This window comes from Aricia agestis, chromosome Z (assembly GCF_905147365.1).
Source record: "Aricia agestis chromosome Z, ilAriAges1.1, whole genome shotgun sequence".
NCBI classification, from domain to species: domain Eukaryota; kingdom Metazoa; phylum Arthropoda; class Insecta; order Lepidoptera; family Lycaenidae; genus Aricia; species Aricia agestis.
In genome coordinates this window covers 42,021,171-42,048,848 of record NC_056428.1, presented here as the reverse complement: position 1 = coordinate 42,048,848, position 27,678 = coordinate 42,021,171, and the positions used below count along the sequence as shown (strand labels likewise).

Sequence of the window (27,678 nt, the reverse complement as noted above, 5' to 3'; positions counted from 1 at the left end):
TCAATATCGCAAAATATTGTAAAATACATTGGCGCCAAAATGAGAAAACACAATAAACAAACATAATATAAAAATTACAGAATGCAAATTCAAATGTATATTAAATTTGAATTTGTTTATTTTTACTAGTGACAGTATTTATGGCCAGACTAAGTATACTTTTATGATTTGCGCGTCAACAATTCAATCTATTTTGATGGAATTTGGTATGGAGATACATTGAGTTTCGGGAAAGGCCAAGGAATACTATTTTTTTCCCGGAAAATGTACGGTTCCCGCACAATTAACTTTTATGATTATCGCCTAAACTATTCAATCTATTTTGATGAAATTTGGTATGGCAATACGTTCAGTCCAGGGAAAGGACAAGGGATACTTTTTATCCCAGAAAATATACGGTTCCCGCATAATTAACTTTTAAGATTCTCGCCTAAACTATTTAATGTGTTTTGATGTTTATCATGGAGATTGGAGATACGATTTTGAATCTGGGACAAGGAATGTTTTTTGTCACGGAAAAATGTCCGGTTCCCACACAATATACTTTTCTGATTTGCGCGTAAACGACTCAATCGATGTACGGGAACAACTATAAACTAAAGTCCACGCGGACGAAGTCGCGGGCAACAGCTAATCTTATATATAAAAATGGATTTTCAAATGTGTTAGTCGCGCTAAAACTCGAAAACGGCGTGTCACATTTCCAAGATTTGCGCTGCCAAAGCTGCCAAATCTTAAATTGGTAAAACTTTAGCAGCTCATATCTTCGAAATGTGACTCTTTACGTGGTTTTGTCTAAGATTATTTTTTGTTTGTATTGATGTTAGCTATCCATTTCTGAAAAAAATATTCGTGAACGCGAAAAAACACATTTAGCGAAAGTAGGTCGGCCAAAATCTTCGTACCCCTTTTATATGCATATTCAGTAGGTCTGAGAATCGGCTACTGGGTACTTTTTATATAGATAAGTGCATTTGTTCAATAAATAATAGCAAATTATTACAACTAGAGAATGACAGCCACCATTGTTTGTGCGACGGGATAGCCGCGATGGTCGTAGCCATACTTATTTAGTCACTTTAATAAAATAGTATGGGCGAAATACTTTATATAGGAAAACAACGTTTGCCGGGACAGCTAGTCATATATATAAAATTCTCGTGTCACAATGTTAGTTACCGTACTCCTCCGAAACGGCTTCACTGATTTTTATCAAATTTTATATGCATATTCAGTGAGTCTGAGAATCGGCTACAGGCTACATTTTATATTGATAAGTGCATTCGTTGAATAAATAATCCCACCAAAAACATCTCATGTAGAGCCAAGTTTCTAACCTTACATACTCATTACTCAGCCCTTAATCTAAAAACCTTAATTTCACACTAAAGCGCGGCAAAATATTTGATAATAATATAACGTGTCAGCCGCATGAGGAGAATCTAAAAACTTTACACATTAGTCAAAATCGGTGGCCTGGCCATTTATCATTAGTTACGGTATATTAAGTTCAAAGCCCGACGTATATTAAGTTCTTTTTGTAAGCTGGTGTCTTACTCCCGAAACTGATATCAACTTGATACGAATCAGGTGCCTTACTCCCGAAAGTGATATCAATTTGATACGAGTCTGATTTCGATTTCGTTTTTGATGTGATTGTAACGCGTAGGAATTCCGGAACAAAATCGTATCAAAATCGAGATGTTGCCATGGCATCTTGTCAACGTCGTTATGGCAACGTTGTATTGTTATTTAAAATTATTAGAAGGTTACAAAAAATATGAAATACTAGCTGTTGCCCGCGACTTCGTTCGCGTCAACATAGTATAATAACAAAGATGGATAGTCCGCTAACAAATATGAAAAAAGTAAAATATAACCTCCTCCTTTTTGGAAGTCGGTTAAAAAGTAGCCTAAGTTACACCTTACTGTCTACATCAGCTATCTACCAAAAAAAAGTCCCGGCAAAATAGCTCCAGCCATTTCAGAGATTAGCCAGAACAAACAGACAGACAGACAGACAGACATACAGACAAAAATTGTAAAAAATGTTGTTTTGGTGTATGTACCTACATACATTCATATGGTCCGACCGACGCACCTTACTTATTTATACGTAGGAGAGCCATGCTTCGGCACGAATGGGCCGGCTCGACCGAAGAAATACCACGTTCTCACAGAAAACCGGCGTGAAACAGCGCTTGCGCTGTGTCTCGCCGAGTGAGTGAGTTTACCGGAGGCCCAATTCCCTTCCCTATCCTCCCCTATTCCCTTCCCTTCCCATCCCTATTACCTATCCTACCCTATCCTACCCTCCCCTATTACCCTATTCCCTCTTAAAAGGCCGGCAACGCACCTGCAGCTCTTCTGATGCTGCGAGTGTCCATGGGCGACGGAAGTTGCTTTCCATCAGGTGACCCGTTTGCTCGTTTGTCCCCTTCTTTCATAAAAAAAAAACCTATAAAATATAAATGTTGAGATTCTTGGAAGAAAATCCAGGAATCGCAAAAGGGTACATGCGGGCGAGCCAAGCTAAGCACGATACCAAACTTAAATGGGACAGACAAGAACGGTAACAACTAGAGAGTTGAAATTTTCACAGATTATAGATATAAAAATATTAAAAACAAAATAAAATTAATATTTAAGGGGGCTCCCATACAACAAACGTGATTTTTTGGCCTTATTTGCTCTATATCAATAATGGCAACAGGTAGGTACTTGAATTTTTTTAAAAGTCCTTAGTTATATATCTACTTTAATATTTAATAATAATATTAAAATAAAATAATAAATTAAGGAACCCATACCCATACAAAAAACACACATTTTTGCCTAATTTTGCTCTAAAATGGTACGGATATAGGTTAACTTGGGTTTGATATTTTTTTGTTGTTTCAGTACTAATATTGTTACATACCAAATTTCAGCTTTCTAAGACTTCAGGAAGTACCATAACAGTTTTGATGATCGGTGAGTCAGTGACCAAATTCTGGGTTTTTGGACACCTATAAAATCTAAAGTAAAGTTTGAATATCGTAGCTTAATAGCTACGATATTCAAACACAGTTAAAAAACACAGACCAAACAAAAAAACCTCCCCCTCCTCCCCCCTTCCCTAAATCGTTGGGCATGATTCTAAACTTTTACCGTTATATAATTTCAGTTCCTACAAATAGAACAATACATATTTTGGGATCAACAAATCAAAGTATAAAATCATTAATTCTATCTCTGTTACCTACCACTTTTTTCACATATTATAAAATTGTTGTTCCTCTTATCCAAATGAAGCTACGCACAAAAAATTTGCTTGATAGTAATAAAAAAAATTTGTTCTAATTAAAAGTGTTTCATCAAATAGTTATTTCATATTCATTTTTTTTTTGTTTTAATGTGAGCTCATTATACTCTGCTCATTAAAGTGGTTTTTGTATTAGAAACACTTCTCCGCCGCCGCTCAGTATAAAAACTACATTTGCCAAATATTGAAAAAAATGCAGGACGTAATGTTTACACTCAAACAGATATTAGGTCGCTCAAATATTATGGAGCTGCTCATTTTGAATTTTAAGTAACTCAAATAAATAATTTGTGAGTTGCTGCGGGCCTAAAACGGTCACATTTAGCAATTCCTCTCAATCAATTCAGCAAATGAATTGTCAAAACTGTCAAATTGACAAATGTCAAATCAGTACAAAATACAGAAATGAATTGCAAGCAGAGTTGCATTTTGCGATTTTAGAAAAATGAATAATATTATGATTCATATCATGATTCTTCAAAGCGACCATTTTAGCCCCGCTGTTCTGTTAATTTCTCGTCACTCACAGTCAGTCGCTCAAATAGTAATTCTATAACCCAAATTTAGTAATGTTGACACCTAAAACTGTAATTTACAGTCACTCGATTAAATACTACCCTTTAATAACTATACCCATGTCATTATAACTTAAAAATTTCAACTATCTGGCATTATTCAAACCAAAGTTACGAGGGTTCAAAAATACGACGAAACGTTTCGAGAAAAGGTAGGTACTCGTAGTGCCCTTGCGCGCTTCGCTTGGCTCATCTTGGCGGGGGCACTCCCGTGCCCCCAGTTATAAAAAGTAAATAAAAACCTTTTCTCAGGAATAATGAATGTGCATACAAAATTTCATTAAAATTGGAGTTGTTTTGAAGGAGTCGTATCGAGTCGTCGACACGTGCCGTTCGTCTGTAAGCGCTCTTACTGATTTTTACCAAATTTTATCGAACTACTGGCGTGACGACCTCTGTTGCTCAGTGGGTGGGCTGTCGGTAGCTCAAGCGGGGGTCACGGGTTCGGATCCCGCCGACGGAACAAAAAGTTTTCAAAAAGTTCCTGGGTGTGTATTAAATATGTGTATCATATTATAAAAATCTTAAATATATGTATTAGTATAAAAGTATTAAATATATTTCCGTTGTCTGGTACCCGTAACACAAGACCTTCAGGTACTTAGCACGGGGCCAGACTGACGTGGTGTGAAGCGTCCATAGATATTATTATTATATATTATATTACTGGAGAATTTTTTCTGTTATTTGGCACAGACAAAAAGTAGACCACGTGAAGGATCATAGGCTATTTTTTGTGGACTAATTTGTCTGTGAAATATCTAATTTACGCGGGCGAGCAGCGCGGAACGTTATAATTTCGCGTGGTCACTACATCACACGTAAACGGCTGGACCCACTTTGCTGAAATTTGGTTTAAAGATACTTTGGGTCCCAAGAAAGGACAAGGAATACTAATTTTGTCCCGGAAAATGTACGGTTCCCGCACAATAAACTTTTATGATTATCGCCTAAACTATTCAATCTATTTTGATGAAATTTGGTATGGCAATACTTTCAGTCTCGGGAAAGGACAAGGGATACTTTTTATCTCGGAAAATATACGGTTCTCTCACTATAAACTTTTTAAGATTCTAAAAAAACTAAAGTCCACGCGGACGAAGTCGCGGGCAACAGCTAGTTATAAATAATAATCAAGGTTTTTCTTTAATGTAATTTCAATAATAGCAAAAAAGTAAAAAGCCGATTAGTCGGCGCTTTTTGCCGACTATTCGCCGACTAGTAATATTATAGTTCGTCGTATCAAAAAGTAGTGAGATCTCATGTAGAGCCAAATTTCTAACCTTACATACTCAGCCCTAAATCTAAAAACCTTAATTTTACCCTAAAGCGCAGCAAAATATTTGATAATAATATTATAATGTGTCAGCCGTACGAGAAGAATCTAAAAACTCTACACATTAGTCAAAATCGGTGGCTTGGCCACATTTTTACATGAAAATGTTTTTGGTGGGATTGATACTTACTAGAAATAATTTTTATGACAAAACAATGTTTGCCGGGTCCGCTAGTCTATCTATAAAAATCGGCCAAGTGCGAGTCGGACTCGCGCACGAAGGATTCCGTACTGTTAATAGAGCAAACATATTATACCAAAAATTGTGTTTTTGTATGGGAGCCCCTCTTATTTTTTTTTTAATTATTCTTAAATATTGGAGTAGACATATAATTAAGGCCTTTGTAAAAATATCAAGTGCCTACCTGTTGCCATTATAGATATCGAGCAAAACAGGCCAAAAAATCACGTTTAAATATTAATTTAATTTTGTTTTTAGTATTTGTTGTTATAGCGGCATATACACAATCTGTGAAAATTTCAGAACGGTAAAATTTAGCGGTTCTTGAGATACAGCCTGGAGACAGACAGACGGACAGACAGACAGACAGACGGACAGACAGACAGACAGACAGACAGACAGACAGACAGACGGACAGATAGACGGACAGACAGACGGACAGACAGACAGGCGGACAGACAGACGGACGGACAGACATCGAAGTCTCATGAATAGGGTCCCGTTTTCACCCTTTGGGTACTGAACCCTAAAAATGAATTATAAATTTTGTTAGTCTCGCCCAAGAATCTTATATTTAAAGCTTCTTGGTCTCGCCAAAACTCGAGAATGACTGAAACGATTTTGCTAATTTTAGTCTTTAAATATTTGTGGATGTTCAGGGAAGGTTTATTTTATGATTTAAGGCCCAGTAGTCCCTAAAATTAGAATTTAGGGACTTTTGACATTTGTCAAAAGTCACAAAAAGTTTGGACATTTGTCATAACATAACCTAAACTATTTGATATATTTGATTTGTGTAATATTGTAATGTCCTTTACGTCGATATTCGTACTAACAGACATCGATGTCCGATGGGCGAAATAAGAGAAAAACCGGCCAAGTGCGAGTCGGACTCGCGCACCGAGGGTTCCGTACAAACCTGCAAGGTTTACAAAGTTCGTTCATTACGACAATCGAGTCATAACTATGGTATTTTTATTGCAAAATGAAATTCATAACATTACAATGGGGAAAGATGGAGGAGCATAAATTTAAGACAAAGATCTCTTTATCGTTTAAGTAATCCTTTATTTTATATTAACACATATCATTTATCTATAATATAACTGAAACACTTATACTAGCCTTGCAGCAGACTTGCGAAAGTTCTTTTATTAAAGTTATTTATTTACTAAGTTTTTTAGTCACTATTTAGAAATCTGGTTCAAAAATATTAATTAAGTATTAAATTTGAACCAGACCTGTAAATGGTGACTGAAAAAGTTATGAATAGTACCACATTGAACATTGAAGTTCGAAAAAACGTTATCAATAGTTGTACAACTTCGTGTAGTGCTACTGTTTATTAACGGAAACATGTTTATGGATGAAAAATATGTGGAAATTCCATTTTGGGGATTCATTCTAAAATCTATATTGAATAGTATAATAACTCGCGGTCATTGCTGTAACTACAATTATGTTTACAATCACAATTTTTTTGGTGGTATAACTACTTAAAATTTTAAGCTTTTCGGAATTTTTCTGTTACCTGTGCTGTAAGCTATTGCTTCTTACCAAATTTCGAGATTCTATGTCAACGGGAAGTGGTCTTTAGGTTTTAATTCCCTTGCGTGTAGTTGCGAGTTTCAAAATATGCGGTATCAATGGTTGTACTTTTGCGTTTTGCGTTTTTGCGTTGACTTAGAATTTTTTTTTTTTTCACGGGTTAAAGGCAATTAGATCTAAGTATTTGATATGAATTTCAACTTGATAGCTCTACGCGTTCATGAGGAAAAAAGTAATAAGTTTATATTTATTAAAAAATATATATTTTGTAATGTAACTAAAAATTTAAGGTTTTCGGAATTTTTCCTTTATGTGTGCTATAAAACGTTGCTTCATGCCAAATTTCAAGATTCTAGGTCGACTGGAAGTACCCTTTAGGTTTTGATTCCCTTGCGAGTACTTGCGAGTTTCAAAATATGCAGCTTAAATTGCTGTTTCTTTTGATTGCGTTGACATAGAAGTTTGATTTTGTTACAGCTTAAAGGTATTATAGACTTGAGTATTTGGTATGAATTTCAATTTAATACCTCTACGCGTTTATGAGGAAATGGGTAGTAAGTTTAAAATTATTAAAAAAAAATATATTATGTGATGTAACTAAAAATTTATGGTTTTCGTAATTTTTCCTTTATCTATGCTATAAGACGTTGCTTCGTACCAAATTTCAAGATTCTGAGTTCACGGGAAGCACCCTGTAGGTTTTGATTCCCTTGCAAGTGTCGAAAATTTGCGGCATAAACGGCTGTATCTTTTGATTGCGTTGGCTTAGAAGTTTGATTTTTTCACAGCTTCAAGGGACAGTAGACTTGAGTAATTGATATAAATTTCAGCTTCATACCTCCACGCGTTCCTGAGAAAAAGGGTCTTGACAGACGGACGGACGGACAGACGGACAACAAAGTGATCCTATAAGGGTTCCGTTTTTTCCTTTTGAGGTACGGAACCCTAAAAACCTTTTGTTTTTAGTATTACACAAATCAAATATATCAAATAGTTTAGGTTATATAATGACAAATGTAGTACATTTTTTGTTTTTTTTCTAGAAAGTGTGTAATTTAGCCATAAAATGAGTTAACCCTCCATGCACCACGTGGGGTCTGACAAACCCCAGACGTGCAAAAACTTTTATAACTTTTTACAAATTGTGTGATTTTATTGACACTTTAAGTAGCTGGAGTTAAGAAAATTGCAAAGATATAATCCATGGATACGACGAGAGGTTCTCATAAGCGCTTTCACGAATTTTATGGCAAAATAGCCCCTGGACTACCAAAGAGATTATCAAGATCAATAAAGAAGTATTCAAATTATACCAGGAATATAAATTTAAAACTCAAATACGGTGAGCACAATAATGTACCCATTTTCTCACACATACCGTGCCCACTTTCATTGTAAAAAATGTACTGATTTCAACTTACCTGAATATCGTGTAGACTAATTATATTAAGTTAAATTTGTATTCTTTATAAAGTTCGTTTTAAAATTTTAAGAAGAATGGGAAATAAAAGATAACTTTTTAATTGTAGGAGCTGACCCAAAGAAGAGTCTATGTTTTACTTGGTAAAAGATTACTAAATTTTCATTTTTGGCTGTAAAAGATTAAAAATGGCAGATATTTAACTTAGTATCGTTTTTTGTTACAATTAAATAGACAAAAAATAGTTATTTGAAATAAAATAAAAAAATTTATACAAATTATGCATTCCTGGCCCAGATAAGTCTTGGGGTTTGACAAACCCCACGTGGTGCACGGTGTAACTTTTATTCAAGTGGTGCACGGGGGTTAATTATGAAATCAACAGCGTTAATAATAGTCATCTTTGAGATTTTTTTCTGTCGAGCAGAATTTACAAATTGTGTACTGATATATCTATTCGTATATAGTAAATTTTCTCAATTTTAAAACGGTACTTTTTGTTTTTTTTTCTAGAAAGTGTGTAATTTAGCCATAAAATGAGTTAACCCTCCGTGCACCACGTGGGGTCTGACAAACCCCAGACGTGCAAAAACTTTTATAACTTTTTACAAATTGTGTGATTTTATTGACGCTTTAAGTAGCTGGAGTTAAGAAAATTGCAAAGATATAATCCATGGATACGACGAGAGGTTCTCGTCAAAATAGCCCCTGGACCACCAAAGAGATTATCAAGATCAATAAAGAAGTATTCAAATTATACCAGGAATATAAATTTAAAACTCAAATACGGTGAGCACAATAATGTACCCATTTTCTCACACATACCGTGCCCACTTTCATTGTAAAAAATGTACTGATTTCAACTTACCTGAATATCGTGTAGACTAATTATATTAAGTTAAATTTGTATTCTTTATAAAGTTCGTTTTAAAATTTTAAGAAGAATGGGAAATAAAAGATAACTTTTTAATTGTAGGAGCTGACCCAAAGAAGAGTCTATGTTTTACTTGGTAAAAGATTACTAAATTTTCATTTTTGGCTGTAAAAGATTAAAAATGGCAGATATTTAACTTAGTATCGTTTTTTGTTACAATTAAATAGACAAAAAATAGTTATTTGAAATAAAATAAAAAAATTAATACAAATTATGCATTCCTGGCCCAGATAAGTCTTGGGGTTTGACAAACCCCACGTGGTGCACGGTGTAACTTTTATTCAAGTGGTGCACGGGGGTTAATTATGAAAAACAGCGTTAATAATAGTCATCTTTGAGATTTTTTTCTGTCGAGCAGAATTTACAAATTGTGTACTGATATATCTATTCGTATAAAGTAAATTTTCTCAATTTTAAAACGGTACTTTTTTCATGCTTAAATAATGACATTTCCTTTAGAAAAAACATTATTTAAAAAAACCATTTTACGTAGTTGCAACAGCCACTGCACCTTACCTCTTAAGAGAGAGGAGTCCACACCGACGTTTTTCCATACAAACGTTGTCCCCTGTTTCCTCCCTGGATAATGCCGGTAGAGTTATGATTTTTTTCCTGTATATCTATGGCCACTGTTAGCATGTCCCTATGTTTTCTTTTTTTTCATAATTTTATCATTAAAAACTTAGATAAATGATTGGTCTCGCGCGCGCGCTCGACTAAATACCGCGCTGTATAGAAAAGACAGATTTCTGAATGCGGCAACTCAATATTGTAGTGTGTGTAAAACAATGCACAAATATTGTTGTGTGCGTAGATAATCGGGTTGCCAGATACGTGACTGGTGCCCAATCAAGGGGAAAAATTAGTTGCTGTGGTCTTGTAATTTATTATTATTGTATAGTAAGTGCTGATTTTTCAATCACCAGATAAACTTTACCATTGGAATAAAGTCCATTCGAAAAGAATGCGATAAAATAACAAAGTTGTTTAGGTCAACGAAATATAATGGGTACAATATTGATGAGAAAACAATACAAAAACAATGGTAGGAAGTTTAACGAAAGTTAAGAATGAGTCATGAAAAAGTAAATATTAAATTTGTTTTCTCATTTGTTACTGTATTGTGTACATAAAATATAAACTGTATTTAAGATTTTTATTATAATATGATACTCATAATTCATATTTATTGATACACATTCATGATCCAGGAACTTTGAAAACTTTTTGTTCCGTTGGCAGAATTTGAACCAGCTACCCTAGCTAGAGATTTTAATGCGCTCATCCACTCAGCCACTATGTATATATAAAAAAAAAAGATATAATAAATAAATAAATAAAAATCACAATCTCAGAAAAATTTGGGAATTTTTAGTTTATGGTAATTGGCAACACTGAACATCAAGCGGTACTCCGATCCGAATTTTCAGGTTTATATTATTTTTCTGTGCTTATGACGATTTATATAATATTTACTGATGGTATGTGATGGCAGTATCTTTATTGTTTCTTGTAGTGTTAAGTCTTACTACGCAAACTGGCATTTTGCTACGGACGTAACTTAAAATTTCGGAAATTATCGACACATCTACCTCACCCGAAGCTTGCGGCGCGACTGGCGCGGTTACGCCGTATATGGCGTATGATTTGTTGCCGCATTTTTCAAGTACTCCGACGGTATCTAGTCGTAGCGCACGCGCGATACCAATCATTCATCTAAGTTAAAAAAGATAAGAACGTCCAAAAACCCAAAAAATGGCCAGATTTTCCTCTGTGTTCAAACACCCAGAAAACAAAACTGGCTAGAATATACAAAAAAAAATAAAACATAGGAACACAGCTCAAGCCTTGCTTTAATTTTTAATGAAAAAAGTACTTAAATCGGTTAAGTTTTGGAGAAGTTTAATCAGCGGATAACGAATCGAAGATTTTCTGTTCTTTTATTGGAACTTTTGTCGTGTTGTCTCTATCGCGCTCTGCGGTGGGAGACTTGAGTTTGGTGAGACAGCAATACATTTTCAAATACATACCGTTTTCTCTCGCCCTTGGTGTATCCTCTTAAGTGATACAAAGTTCACGGATCATTTAGTTTAGAAATAATTGTATAAATACTATTTATATTATTGGTACTTTTACCTTTATACTTTGCCTTAATACTTTTATTCAGGTAAAATATTCTTAAACTTTCTTATTTTCCATTTACATTAAATTTTATTTGTTATCAGAAACCATTCTCCATTTTAAGCAAACAAAAAAGAATTAGCAAATTTGGCTTAAGTATTCTGTTCTTGAGATTAGAGTTTATCGACACATTCAGCTGTTTTTTTTAAATTATAGATAATAAATAGTAATGAATGTGTTAATTATTATTAACCTGTTTGTTATTAAATCCTGTAAATATTTGGTCAGAAGTTCCGGTTCCGGTTCTAATAAGTGAACAGTGTTAGAAAGTCGTGCTAGTGTTTTAACTAAAACCGGCCAAGTGCGTGTCGGGCCACGCGCAATATAGGGTTCCGTAGTACCGCTATTTTTTTTTTTTATGGGCAATGAATATACATTTATAACGTGTTTTACACTACTAACAACATCTTCTCAGTTACTTTCAAAGGAATTTGAACGAAAAGTTCCTTTATACTTCGATGAATACATTTTTTTTAGTTGATCGACTATTACTCAATAACTTATGAAGTCTTCTTAGCCGTGATAGTTTTTCTTTTAAATTCAGCATATTTCCTACTCCCGTGAATTTTTTCACATTTCCAGAAGCCCGTTTAGCTGGTAGAAGAGGGGGACACTGGACTCTTAACCCTTAATTGGTCGCATGGGGTCAGATCACTTTCAAACCGAAAAAAAAAATGTGCTAGAGTTCCAGGAATGCAACGACGCTTTTGTTAGTTTCCTAACTCCTATTGATGTATCCTAATAAGTGGTAGCCGGTCAGGTAACGATGGTGCATGTGTCGCTACTCTCTTGAGCTCTGATGCGACCACTTAGGTACGTGACTTTTTTTTGTCACAAGACAAGTTACCTTTTTTGTAATATTATGTTTAATTGTTAGATTATTTTTGATATAATTTAGAATGATTTATAAATACATGAGTATGTCATTCTATTGACAACCTTATTTTATATAATTGCTCTGTAAAAATAGATCGAGATAGTAAAATACACTGCCGGCTGGAAGGTTTCTGAAGACAAAAGAGATTTTGCGTGCCTATAGCCTCCGAACTTCAAAACTATGCACCGATCTGTGACGGGCATGAATCGGTAGTCAAGATTTAAGAGCCTAGAGATCCCTAAAATAATCCCTGACCACTAGATGGTGATGATTATGAGGGGGTGATGACCAGAAGTGCGTAACAAATCATACAAATGAGGAAAATCTGGGGGCACAGGAGTGCCCCCGCCAAGATGAGCCAAGCGAAGCGTGCAAGGGCACTACCTACCTTTTCTCGAAACTTTTCGTCGTATTTTTGAACCCTTGTAACTTTGGTTTGAATAATGCTAGATAGTTAAAAATTTTTAAGATATAATGATATGGGTATAGTTATTAAATGCGCAAAGTTTGAATATCGTAGCTATTATACTTTAGATTTTATAGGTGTCCAAAAACCCACAATTTGGTCACTGACTCACCGATCATCAAAACTGTTAGGGTACTTCCTGATGTCTTAGAAAGCTGAAATTTGGTATGTAACATAATATTAGTACTGAAACAACAAAAAACTTATCAAACCCAACTTAACCTATATCCGTACCATTTTAGAGCAAAATTAGGCAAAAAATTGTGTTTTTTGTATGGGAGCCCGCCTTAATTTTTTATTTTATTTTAATATTATTATTAAATATTAAAGTAAATATATTACTAAGGATTTTGAGAAAAATTCAAGTACCTACCTGTTGCCATTATTGATATAGAGCAAAAAAGGCCAAAAAAATCGCGTTTGTTGTATGGACGCCCCCTTAAATATAAATTTTATTTTGTTTTTAGTATTTTTTGTTACAGCGGCAACAAATATACATAATCTGTGAAAATTTCAACTCTCTAGCTATTACCGTTCTTGAGTTACAGCCTGGAGACAGACAGATAGACAGACAGACAGACGGACAGACGGAAAGATAACGAAGTCTTAGTAATAGGGTCCCGTTTTTACCCTCTGGGTACGGAAACCTAAAAGAAATACACCCAAAAAAAAAGAAAAAATCAGCCAAGTGCGAGTCGGACTCGCGCACGAAGAGTTCCGTACTGTAAACTGTTATAATCTATATACAGTGTGTAACAAAAATAAGTGATAATACTTTAGGGTGTGTACGTGTTCCTTGTAGAGAGTTCACTGTGAAAGTAGCAGCGCTGAAAGACGAATTTTTTTTTTCACTTTTGTATGGGCAAGGGCCCGAGCGTCACGAGTTTCCCCATACAAAAGTGAAAAAAATGTTTGGTCTTTCGGCGCTGCTACTTTCACAGTGAACTCTCTACAAGGAACATGTACACACCCTAAAGTATTATCACTTATTTTTGTTACACCCTGTATATAACTCAAAGGTGACTGACTGATTGACATAGTGATCTATCAACGCACAGCCCAAACCACTGGACGGATCGGGCTGACATTTGGCATGCAGGTAGATGTTATGACGTAGGCATCCGCTAAGAAAAGATTTTGATAAATTCCAACCCCAAGGGGTTCAAATAGGGGATGAAAGTTTGTATATAATAATACTTCTTAACGCGAGCGAAGCCGAGGGCAAAAGCTCGTATATATTAAAGAACGTATATATATTATATATCATTTTTTTTTATGAAATAAGGGGGCAAACGAGCAAACGGGTCACCTGATGGAAAGCAACTCCCGTTGCCCATGGACACTCGCAGCATCAGAAGAGCTGCAGGTGCGTTGCCGGCCTTTTAAGAGGGAATAAGGTAATAGGGGAGGGTAGGGATGGGAAGGGAATAGGGAAGGGTAGGGAAGGGAATAGGGTAGGGGATTGGGCCTCCGGTAAACTCACTAACTCGGCGAAACACAGCGTAAGCGCTGTTTCACGCCGGTTTTAATTTCATTGAGACAGACAGACATCGAAGTCTTAGTAATAGGGTCCCGTTTTTACCCTATGGGTACGGAACCCTAAAAAATGAACTAAAAGAAAAAACGACGTAAACCAGCTTACAAAAAGAAATGAAATCCCACCAAAAACATTTTCATGTAAAAATGTTGCCAAGATGAGAACATAATAATATTTTAGTTCGTCGTGTCAAAAAGTAGTGAGATCTCATGTAGAGCCAAGTTTCTAACCTTACATACTCAGCCCTAAATCTAAAAACGTTAATTTTACACTAAAGCGCGGCAAAATATTTGATAATAATATTATAATGTGTCAGATGCACGAGAAGAATCTAAAAACTCTACACATTAGTCAAAATCGGTGGCTTGGCCATTTTGTTATTCGTCAGGGCTTTGAACTTAATATACCGTAACTAATGATAAATGGCCAGGCCACCGATTTTAACTAATGTGTAGAGTTTTTAGATTCTCCTCGTGCTGCTGACACATTATATTATTATCAAATATTTTGCCGCGCTTTAGAGTAAAATTAACGTTTTTAGATTTAGGGCTGAGTATGTAAGGTTAGAAACTTGGCTCTACATGAGATCTCACTACTTTTTGACACGACGAACTAAAATATTATTATGTTCTCATCTTGGCAACATTTTTACATGAAAATGTTTTTGGTGGGATATGTTTGTCAGTATTAGCTCAGGACCTACTTCCTACGGTGCTGCAAATAAAATCTATTAATCAAAGTGAATAATAGATTTTATTAATCTCGATCTTAACCATAGTAATATTTATGAGATTTCGAGACAGAGCAGTTTAGTTGATTGATTTTTTTAGTTGTATAGAAGCAAATGAAGGTTTTTGCTTATCAAGATTAATTATCATAAAGCATTCGAACAATTCACATAATTAATACTTCGTTTTATTCATTTCTTCAACTTAATTTTCATTTTTTTATTTGGGGTCAGTGCAGACTGGAGACCGACCGACCGACCGACGACTACTTGTGTGACTTTTTTGATGCGCCTAATTAAGGGTTAACGATTTTTTTCACTTTAAAAGTTAATATTTCACAAACAGATCCCTAAATCGGAAAATGGTCTATGAATACTCATAATATTTAAAAAAAACCTATCCAACGACACCCCACACGATGGGGTGGACGCGAAAAAAATATTCATCCCCGCTTGACGGCCATGCCACACGACGCGGTGCGGCACCGCACCGGTGTACGTCTCACCGGTGCTCTCTCACGTGGCCGGTAGTTCACCGGCCACATGATGAGTGCGGCACCGCAACGTACTGTACTGTGTGTGTAACAGTACTGTAGCAGCGATGGACTCGAGCTCGCCGCGTCCCCGCCTCATCTCGATTCGCAATTAAAATGAGCCCAAACACGAAACCTCTGCTCTAAGTTGGCGAGGAGTTGGATATCCTGTTGATTACCAGGTGATGCTGCAGCACTTGGTCAACTTTCCATTAATATGTGTATACGTATATTGCATATTCTCAAATGCAATCGCACGGCGCCGTCCGGTGCGCTCCGGCGCTGCACCGCACGCGCACCGGACGGCGCCGTGCGATTGCATTTGAGAATATGCAATATACGTATACACATATTAATGGAAAGTTGACCAAGTGCTGCAGCATCACCTGGTAATCAACAGGATATCCAACTCCTCGCCAACTTAGAGCAGAGGTTTCGTGTTTGGGCTCATTTTAATTGCGACAACCTGTAAGAAGTAGATAGACGGTAAATATTTACATGCTGCTGTTGCAGCATCACCTGGATTCTATAGGAACCGAGCTTCGTATGAACCCAAAGTGGAGGTTTCATTTTTGGGCTCATATTGACGGCCTCATCGAAAAGGACATTGATAGATGGTAATTACGTTGATGGGAATTATTCTGCACTATAACCAACACAAGTTTAAAAAGTATGAAATAAAATTAAATTAAGAAATTTAAAAAAATCCCCGCCAAACAACTTTAAAAAGTAATGAAATAATATTTACTGTCTTTAAGTTCAAATAATTCCTAACTTGTGTAAAGTAATATTTTAGTCCATAATTGTTGTCAAGGTGTGTTGGGGGACCGCTAATGTAAATGTTTGATTTGAGATTTCACATAACATTATAGTTTAAGGATCAGTTCACAGCGAACAAAATGGAGATAATCAGCGACTTGGCGGTTGTAGGTTGTAACTTGTAGTTTACTTGGCGGTCCCCCGACACACAGTGACAACAATTATGGACTAAAATATTTCTTTACACAAACTAGGAATTATTTGAACTTAAAGGCAGTAAATATTATTTCATTACTTTTTAAAGTTGTTTGGCGGGGGTTTTTTTAAATTTCTTAATTTTATTTTATTATATCAAAATCATAATGCAGTTCACAGATTGCATCTACTCACCAAGTTTCAATAGTATAGCACTTATAGAAGCCAGAATAAGACTCGAAACAGTAGGAAACAGATTTAAGATCGAAAGAGGCTCAAAACAGGGCGACCCCCTCTCTCCGAAACTATTTTCAGCTGTACTGGAAACCATCTTTCGCGAACTGGATTGGGAGAAGTACGGCCTTAACGTGAACGGAGAAAAGCTAAACCATTTAAGAAGAAAACCCAAACAACCTTTAAACAATGATAAAAGATCTTGATAAAGAAAGCAAAAAAGTAGGCCTAAACAGGAATAAGGACAAAACCAAAATACTTACAAACTCCAAACAAATCACTATAAAGTTGACGACCAACCTCTAGAATATGTAAAAGAAATAAGAAGACATCTACCTTGGACAATTAATCTCCCATGAAAATCAGACCACTAAGGAAATCAATGGTTGGAAAAACTGGGGGCCTACCATGAGCTCTTAAAGCAGTATTACTTTAATATTACTTTTGAATTTCGCATAAACAAACATCATCTCTATTTAGATAAACATAGCCATGTTTTTTGTTTGTGCGAAATCTGAAAGTAATATTACAGAAATACTGCTATAAGATGTCATGGCTGGTCGCTCAGAGAGATATTTAAATCAGACATGAGTTTAACTGTGAAAAAGAAGGCATTTAACACCTGTGTCCTACCCGTAATACAAAACATACGGCTGCGAATACGATCCTAGAAGAAGATTAACTTACTTAAATTAAATTGGGATTTATTTAATCATTGTATACAGGGTGTAACAAAAATAAGTGATAATACTTTAGGGTGTGTACGTGTTCCTTGTAGAGAGTTCACTGTGAAAGAAGCAGCGCTGAAAGACCAAAATTTTTTTTCACTTTTGTATGGGGAAACTCGTGACGCTCGGGCCCTTGCCCATACAAAAGTTAAAAAAAAATTTCGTCTTTCAGAGCTGCTACTTTCACAGTGAACTCTCTACAAGGAACACGTACACACCCTAAAGTATTATCACTTATTTTTGTTACACACTGTATTTACCTGATATTTGCCTAACCGAAAACAGGTTTCACTTATTTTGACTCGATAGTTATATTTTTCGAAATTATGAATATTTCTGGGCTTTTTAACAAATATCTGTTACACTTATTGAGTTATTATCATTATAAAACTTGCACTACTACAATCACACACTTTGTAAAATAAAAGCTATAGGAAATATTAGTATTTAATTGAATTTTTAAGTAATCATGAAAAACATTTTTTTTGGGACTTACGACCTTTACTTTCGTGCATTAATACGGGAACCGTTGTTACGCGATATTGTTTACTATTAGCTGCAGCGCAAAGCACAATTCATGTGGGCAAGATTCATGGAATCATTATAATATCACGATTGGAGGATAGCGGGATGTGTAGGCGGGGCCAGCGTGCTTTGATATTTTTGGCAGCCTGGTCTTAAAACATAATTTGGAACATAAATTATTAGCCTTTGCAACAAAAGCTAAATAAATGTCATGTACCGTCGAGGAAATTGATGCCTAGGCAGTTGACAGACCAATATCATTTGGTCGGATCGTGTCAATTCAATGCTAATTTGATCTGTCGGCTGGGTTAGACATAACGCGACCAAACTACTAGGAATCAACTTTTCTGATAGTACATGTGAAAAATTGTTTCTGTTGTTAAAAATATACTCGAATACCACGCTAAGCTCGGTCAAACAACTGTTTGACCGAGCTTAGCTTGAAAACATGAATAAAATAATATTTTCTAAAAATGATTCCTAGCTAGATCATTTTATCACCCCTGAAACCCCCTATATACTAAATTTCATGAAAATCGTTGAAGCCGATTCCGAGATTCCAATTATATATATATATATATATATACAAAAATTGCTCGTTTAAAGATATAAGATAAATAATTATTGTCAGTGTTGCATGTTATGACAATGTCAACAAAATCTTGATAAAATATTATGACTTATGGCTTACGTTATTAGGGCTTCCCATTCAAAGAAATTTTCTTCATTGACCGGCCCAGCTATGATACCCTCGGGTGGATTTATTGTTAGTTCTGAAACAAATTTTAAATCTTTTGTATCATAGACATGTATTTTAATTTTCCATTTTAATTATAAGAATATATTATTTGCCTTCATACTTCATACAATTAACACACAACAGTACCGCCCATAGATGTAAATACTAAAAAAATGTTAAAATGGGATGCCTGTCGACGATTTAGGTCAAGCCACAGAGAGTACGCTTCAAGACAATTGATTTCTCATACAAGCATTAGGTGCGGCTTTTTGTAGTGTCACCATGTAATGAATTACACACACTTGAGGTCACGCACACATTGAAATTTTTTTTTCAATTTCGTCCCCCGACACCCCTCTAGACGTCTTCTTTTCATACATTTAGCCAAGTACTGCGCAGCGGCAGTGCATCACTGGTTGCTAAATGGTTTTCATAAATATAAATAAAATCATATTTTGTAGATGGCGGGTCAGGATTCTTATGAACAGCAGCAAAAAAGACTTATAGGACTTAAGCGAAAACTCTTTTGTTGACGATAGCTCATTGACGGATGACGCCTATGGACACATAACTGTCGTGCTACATATATTTATATATATATATATGAAAAGTAGTGTCAAACTAGGAACAACAATACAAAAGAACTATCAACTTGTTGGTAAGACTATGAATACGCACCGCTCATTAACATTTTTTTGCCAATAACTTAAAATAAAGCTTTTAACAAACATTGTTAAGGAATTTACCAGTACCACATCTTTACGACTTATCTATCATTAAAACGTTTAGTACTGAAGAAACTATTACTACTTATGTACAAAGTCAAAGTTTATTTTAACAATGTTTTAAAATGTAAAATAATTAACAAGACATAACAAGTCATGTTATAGCATTCAATTTCATTTGATGGGAACGCCATATTGTTCTATACATAAAGGAAGTTTAAATAATACTATGAACAAGTATGTACGCAATAAAATAAAAAGTTTTAACATTTAAACAATGCACACAGCACAGCTATACATTAAATATTTGGAGCAAAATATTACGTTTGTATTCTGCCATGAGGCGCCGTAATGCCGATCCCGCCATCATCTGGACTGATTGTTTTATTATAACCTTTTACAGTAAATTAATTAAGTCATGTTATAGCATTCAATTTCATTTGATGGGAACGCCATATTGTTCTATACATAAAGGAAGTTTAAATAATACTATGAACAAGTATGTACGCAATAAAATAAAAAGTTTTAACATTTAAACAATGCACACAGCACAGCTATACATCAAATATTTGGAGCAAAATATTACGTTTGTATTCTGCCATGAGGCGCCGTAATGCCGATCCCGCCATCATCTGGACTGATTGTTTTATTATAACCTTTTACAGTAAATTAATTAAAACATAATATCATAATATTCCAATATCTTTTAAAGGTTAGATACTTTTATAAAATTAGAATTATAAGCAGTGAGGAGATGAGAATTGAGTGACGTCAACAAAACAGTGACCTGTCAGTGTCACGGGTCACCTGCCAAATGTCAATTGTCACTGTTTTTTTTTTCTTATTTTTATGGCACTTCGGCTGTATAGCCATGGCCAGTGTCGAGTATTATAAATGGCGGGAAAACGTTGTTGCTGCATACAATTTTCAGCATAGTTTCTTTCAAAAGTCTAGTCAAAGTCGAAGTAAAAAGTCAAGTAGTCAAGTCGGTCGATTCAATAAAGTGGACAGACGCTTTACTGAAACTTTCAATGGAGTTTTGGAGGGAACATAAAATAGTACGTTTCTGGATGTTGCATCACTTTCCCACACTTGTGCACGATAAGGAATATCTAATGGTTAATATCCTACCAATATTACACATTAAAAACCCAGTTATCACAATTTTAGGAAAATAATATTTACAAAAACACAACATAACTCTTTCACATTCCAGGCAAAAATGCCAATTGTCACTGTAGTAAAATCGTAATTGACGTTTTTTTTTTATTATGGCACTTCGGCTATATCGACGGGTGCAAAGTAAAAAGAGTCATCTACAAAACAGCAACTTTTCAGGAGAGCGCATAATAGGAAAAAATGCTCCCATTTTGTCAATTTCCGATCAAATTTATTGAAATTTTTATCATTGTTTCATTATTTATTAATGAATCCACATGTATATTTAATTTCTTCTAATTATGTTTAATTTACGAGATATTGTAGTTGTCTGCATCTACATTGCGCTTGAAAATATGACAACTGAGTTAACTACCACTTGGTCGTTTCTACGTGGGAATTAAAAATTATATTTATTAAAGTATTTTAACCGATTACCAGTACGATTATCAGTAACTACGTAAAGTGTAACACTTTATATTATTAAAATTATTATTAAAAGTAAGTTATATTATTATTTTATTTATTTATTTATTTTGTTCAATATTGTATACAATGATACTACAGAATACAAGAAATCTTGCCTCAAAAACTACAAAGAGTTTATCTGGACAAGATGTGGTCGCATTAGTTGAGTTTACTCAATAGATGTTTTTTAAGTTGCCGTCTATATTTACATTAAAATATGTAGTTAAACGTTTTACATCTTAAACACCCCAAGTTCAGAACATAATTGCGTAGATATCTTTTTCTACGTTGTCGATTCGGTGCAAGGTACACGATTTAGAAGGGAGTTAAAATATGAAATACTAGCTTTTGCTCGCGGCTTCGCTCGCGTGGAATTTGAAAATCGCGTAAATTGCAAATGTTCCCGTAAGCTCCCTTAGAAACAAGATGTTTTTCCAAGACCAAAAGTAGCCTATGTTACTTTTCATCCTTTCAATTAAGTTTATGCCAAAAAACAATACGATTTGTTTCTTCGTTAGAGCGTGAAGGAAGGACAAACAAACAAATAAATAAATAAACATACTTTCCCATTTATAATATTAGTATGGATATACTTAGGAATCATTCATTTACTTTCGTAAAAATCGTATTTTCTCACAACAAAAATGAAATTCTGTGTCAATACTTTAATTATTTTAAACTAATTTAAAAATTATTCAGTATCATTATCAGTACAGGAACTATGTTGTAAATTATTATAATTTAGGTAGAGGCTTATTAAGTCTTTGTACTTGGCACTTGTAAGCATGATGGATTCATTATAACATCATAAGCATCGCCGGACGTTTTACACCATCGGAGGGGTGCATACGATTCTTCAGAACACAAAATGAAATTTTATTTCAACGATTTCTCAATTGCTTCTCGTGATCACAGAGATCCCAAAACCGGTCAAAGATAAGTTAATAGAAAAACTTCGCGAGAACTTGCAAATGCCGGGATATGATGTTACGCAGGTTGCAATTTACCATTTCTGGACTGATGTAATTGTTTACCTAAATTTGGTCGTAATTTACGTCTCGTATCAATACACGTGTCTTTATTTCTCAATCGTCTTTTCTTTAGATCAATATTTACCTGACGTCTTTTTCTACCGTTTAACGAGGAAGGCGTAGAACATTCACTTGATGAATGGTGTTGTCTATAGAAGATTTAAAGTTTGAGAGGGACAATATACTCGATGGCCTGTTTGAGTTAATAAACTCAAGCAGGTTATAGATTATATGAGATCAAAGTGTCTGTTTAATAAAAAAGAATATATAATATTTTGATCTAATACTGATAATGGACGCGGCGGACTTGAAGTGATGAATGAACTGTATTCTGAGGGTGTTGGCGTATTTGTTAATTTGCTGAGATCGACAAATTTTCAAAATCATTTTATATTTCAGACTGAGAGTGAACTGGTGTGACTGGCCTAGAGTATTTAGATCATGGGGACTTATCTTACAAAGTTAACTTATATTCATTTGTCTTCATCGGTGACACATCAAGGTTTTCTATAAGATGTTCAATAATTTCATCGGGCAACACAGTATTTTGCTCGATAAATCTATCACTTATGTTCTGGAAACTTCTTTAAAAAGTCGTTTTGGACTTTCTGAACATGAAAAAACAGTAAAAAATAACAGTAACAAATTAGAAGTCAATTAATATAGCTAACAATAAGAATTAACATAAATAGGTACTCATAAACATAATAAACAATACTAATTTGCAAAAGTAAATTGAGACATCTAAATCACAATCGCAACGTAGAAAAAGCTATATGGCAGATAGCCGCTTATGCCGCATAACATGACCCCCGCGCGTCCCGCGTATAGACGACCAGCGGTAGTTATCCGCATTTACATCGTGCAATTTCACAAAACAAGAGTAGATGTCTTCTTTTACGTGACAAAAGTACCAAAAATAAGGTGATATTTGAATTTTTGTTTTTGGTATGTTGTAGAACATGATATTTTAAGCTAGTTTCTACAAAAAAACGAAAAACTCAAAATTGCAGATGACTTTTTTTACTTTGCACCCGTCGATATTATAACAATGGCCAGTAGGTCTACTACGAAACTGTTTTGAGACTCAAACAATCGGACGAGAATGCCGCGTCATGCTCTAACAACGTCATATTTTCACGTTTGTTAGAAGTAGGAGGCGGCATTCTCGTCCGATTGTTTTTTTTTTCAAAATCAAAATTGTTTTATTTCTGAATAAAGGAGAACATTCAGGCCCCATTTTTGGACCTTTTCTGAAACTGCCGGCCAACAAAAAAAATGTTCGTGTGTTTAGTACTAGTCATTTGGAGCAATAGTTAATATGGCAGCAAAGTTGTAGGATTACTCTAAGTCAAATAAAACAAGTTGGATCATTCGCCAATTTCATATAATTCCAGATCAGACTGAAAGTAGCTGGTATACATTACTATAGAGTTTAATTACAAAAGTCTCCTAATTCTCATGCAATGAAACTATAACACCCTCCAAACCTAGTACCCTTAGATGAATGATTGGTCTCGCGCGTGCGCTACGACCGCGCGCGAGACCAATCATTTATCTAAGCTAATACTGGTGGACGTATAAATTCAGCATACCGTGCGAAACTCATGTACCACACATAATACCGCTACCCAAAAAATCGATTCCCAATAGTTACTCTGATTATCGTCCGATCTCTATCCTTCCATTTCTCTCGAAAAATTTAGAACACTCTGTACATCATCAACTTCAATCTTTCCTTAACATGCACAATCTATTAAATCCACTACAATCAGGATTTCGTTTCGGACATAGCACTTCCACAGCCCTGGTGAAAATTGCTGATGATATTCGTCTTGGGATGGATAATCATTATTTAACTATACTTACACTCCTAGATTTTAGTAACGCTTTCAATTCGGTAGATCATGATATTCTACTGCTTCTTCTCAGCTCGCTCAATCTATCTCCTATCGTAGTTGAATGGTTTCGCAGTTTCCTTCAGGGACGCCGGCAGCGCATTAAAATTGACAACATATCGTCATCTTGGTGTGATATCTCTGCCGGTGTGCCTCAAGGCAGTGTGTTATCCCCTCTCCTGTTTTCCATCTTCATCAACTCTATTTCTCGTAAAATCTCCTCTTCCTATCATATGTATGCCGATGACCTTCAAATCTATATTCAGGTTCTGCTTCCCTTACTATCCCACGGTATTGCCCAAATGAATGCTGATTTAGAGAACATTCGGGAGTGGAGCAATGCCTATAGTTTGGTCCTCAATCCAATAAAAACTCAATGCATCGTAATTAGCAGCAGGCAGCTTATTGCGAAAGTAGACTGGAAGACTTACCTGACATTCTTCTTGATGGAAATATTATTCCCTACAGCTCCTCCGTGCGTAATCTTGGAATTTACTTTGACCGCACCCTCTCATGGGATTTCCAGGTCCAAGAACTACGCAAAAAGCTGAATGCTGCCACTGCATCTCTTAGGCGATTGAGCAATTTCCTGCCAGTTGCAACCAAAATAAAACTAGCCACTACTATACTTTTCCCAATTCTTGACTATGCTGACGTTTGCTACTGTGATCTAAACGAAAATCTTCTCTCTTTCCTTCAACGCCTTCAAAATTTGTGCATCCGTTTTATATTTGGCCTTCGCAAATTTGATCATGTGTCTGAAATCTGAATACCGGTCTCAGCTCAAGTGGCTTCCGATCAAGATGCGTCGAAATTCTCACGTCCTGCATTTACTTTACAATATCCTTTTTAATCCCTCAACTCCTGCCTACCTAAAATCAAATTTCAATTTTCTAGGTCATGGCAATCCTATTCTTCGCTCTGCAAAGAAACTTACGCTTGCCTTCCCTTCCCATAAAACTTCGTTCTATGATTCTCCTTTCACCATCTCCGCTATTCGTCTCTGGAACTCTTTACCTGATTCTATACAAAGCTCTGAATCCATAAATATCTTTAAGAAACGTGTCAAGAAACACTACTTAGACCTATTTCCTTCAATATGAAAATTTTGGTGTTAGTACTAATATTAATTAGGTACTTATCATAAAATTCTTATCTCCTGTAATTTTTTCATATTTTTGCCTTATTATATCTATGTAAAGTATAAGTAGTTTATTTTATCACATATTAAGTATTGTAAGTAATAGTTTTATACTATTGTTTTTTCAATTATTTTATATTGACGGTTGCCTAGTAGAAACCGCTTACAGCGGTAAGGCCGCCAATTTGCACATTTTTATAAATTTGTAAATTTTATTGTAATTGTATTGTCATTGTTTTATGTATCTTTTGTTGTGTTCTTCATTTTGTATGTTACCTTATGTGCAAATAAAGAATTTATAAATAAATAAATAAATAGTTATGGTGTGTGAACAACACCATATTGTCCGTTTCCCTATTGGGTAAGAGCAGTAATAATATGGAATGGCCTGTCTTCCACGAAGTGCTGGATCAGCTGTAATGTACATATGATACATTTTCGACGAAACGTGACGATATTGTATACGGCCTCGTAATACAAGAAGATCCCGTCCAGCCATCTCCCGAACTTCTTCCACAGGAACATCCCCGGCGAGTTCTATGATGAAAGCTCCATCTGGTTGGACGTGTACACCGTAGTAACTACGGGCTTGCTTCAGTTGATAGCTGCCCAAAGCAAACAGCGTCAATTCTTCTTCTGTCAGTCTAGGGAAATTATTGAATTCAAGCATATCGGATCCCATGGCCTGAAACTGTGCTCTCCGTCTATTATAATTGTTTGTTATAACAAGATCTGCCAAACTGTTTGGCATATTGATTCGTTCATGAATTATCTCAAGGAAATCGGTTGCGTGCACGTTGTTGTCAATAAGGACATGATAACTGTTCAGCAATGCTGCCGCAATTCGAAGTTATAACGATTTTATTAAGAAGTATTGGTCAGATTTGTAATGAGAGCCTGAGAAAAACATTTTTTCAAAAGGCAGAGAAAAAAAAATTTTGAGAGCCAAATGTCAATTTGTCAATAACTTAATATGCCATACCTACACCATAACATTAAAACAATTTTGATTTTGATTTTGAAAGGATCGGACATGGTTATAGGCTACGAATAATATAAACTAAGGAAACGTAACACCCATACTATTACCGTATTAGCCCGGCCGCACATTGTCTGAATTCTGATCAGAAACAGTTGAATTTCGCCGGACCGCCACCCCGCACACTATCCGAAATATCCGTCCGGCGAGTTCGAGCTCACTCGGCTCAGTACAAAATGTAAGAGACAGCGCGGACGTTCAACAGTTTCTGATCAGAAATTTCGGTCAATGTGCGGCCGGGCTTAAATTTGGTTCCTTTCGAACTGTCATGTAACGTCAGCCTTTATACCGCTCAAGGCCACCTAAATATTGCAAATGTATTGAAATGTGTACCTAAGGACTAAGGTACACTTTTTTGACAAGTATTGTGGAGCATGTTTTTTGACGGAGTTACTTTTCCTTAGTTTTTATTATTCGTAGGTTATAGGGCATGATTTGGAATCCCAGGTGTGAGGTTGGGCAATGCGAAACGATACTCTGCAGCCTCATCAGGACTTTTTTTTCCTTAAATTTTGGTTTTTCGTATGTTTAATTCCACGAAATTCATAACGTATTACCTGTGTAAACTGTAAAGGTAAAATTCCGTGCATCGCGACAGTCGTAAGCCGCGCGCGGCCTACGACTGTCGCGATGCACGGAATTGTACCTTAAGCGTAGTCCATAAGCTTAGCTATTAAATATGACCTTTTTTTATATTCATAGGATATTTACGTGAGAAGTATTGGTCAGATTAGTGTGAAAGCCCGGGAAAAACTAAAATGACTGCCATTTTACAACCCTGAGAGAGAGAAAAATTTTGAGAGCCAATTTATTGATGAAATATGCCATACATCACGGCATTAAAGGATCGGACACTGGTGTTGCGAGTTGCGACACATTGAATATGGCGCGTTTTCGACCGGAGGCACCGGTTAATTTGAAGTGATACTTTGACCGCGCGCTCTCCGCCCTCTTTATCGGAATCGGCTCACCGTACTTATAAAAATTTTTTTGAACAGAAGTTGTAGATAATTTTGTATTCTATATTATGGTAATAAATACAAATAGCAAAAAAACCAATAGAAAATGAAATATTTACAAAAAAAGTGCAAAAACCGATTTTTGTGACCTTTTGACCTTGAAATTTAATAGTTGCGCACACCCTACCATATGTAGGTTTGACTACATTTAGGGTGCCAATATACCATAGACATAATATATACTCAAATATTTACAGACTTTCAGCTGGGTATCTCGAATTCCGAGGTTCCTACGTAATTTAAGCCTAATTTGACTGGACCATCCATAGATAAAGTATTATAGTATAGATGTAGTCGTAGCCCGTCATCGCGTGGCCATTTTGTGCTTATTTTCATACAATTAGTGTGCGTTTATTTTCTGGAATATTTCTATTTGTCGATTATTTCGAAGCACATTATG

At 35.4% G+C, this 27,678-nt stretch overlaps 1 protein-coding gene across 2 annotated transcripts in view; it reads right to left on the bottom strand.

Moving 5' to 3' along the window:
* The window catches only part of LOC121738669 (ubiquitin-conjugating enzyme E2 G2), a 45,860-nt gene extending 25,622 nt beyond the window's left edge, over positions 1-20,238 (bottom strand). Inside the window, exons 1-2 of one of the 2 annotated variants that reach the window (XM_042130883.1) lie at positions 20,111-20,238; positions 18,752-18,833 (exon numbers count right to left, since the gene is read on the bottom strand). In XM_042130883.1, the coding sequence (XP_041986817.1) occupies positions 18,752-18,833; positions 20,111-20,156 (128 nt within the window). In that variant the 5' untranslated portion in view covers positions 20,157-20,238. Of the gene's footprint in view, positions 1-18,751; positions 18,834-19,848; positions 19,970-20,110 lie in introns of those variants that run through there. The other variant, XM_042130882.1, reaches the window with a different exon arrangement.
* Positions 20,239-27,678: the final 7,440 nt, after the last annotated feature.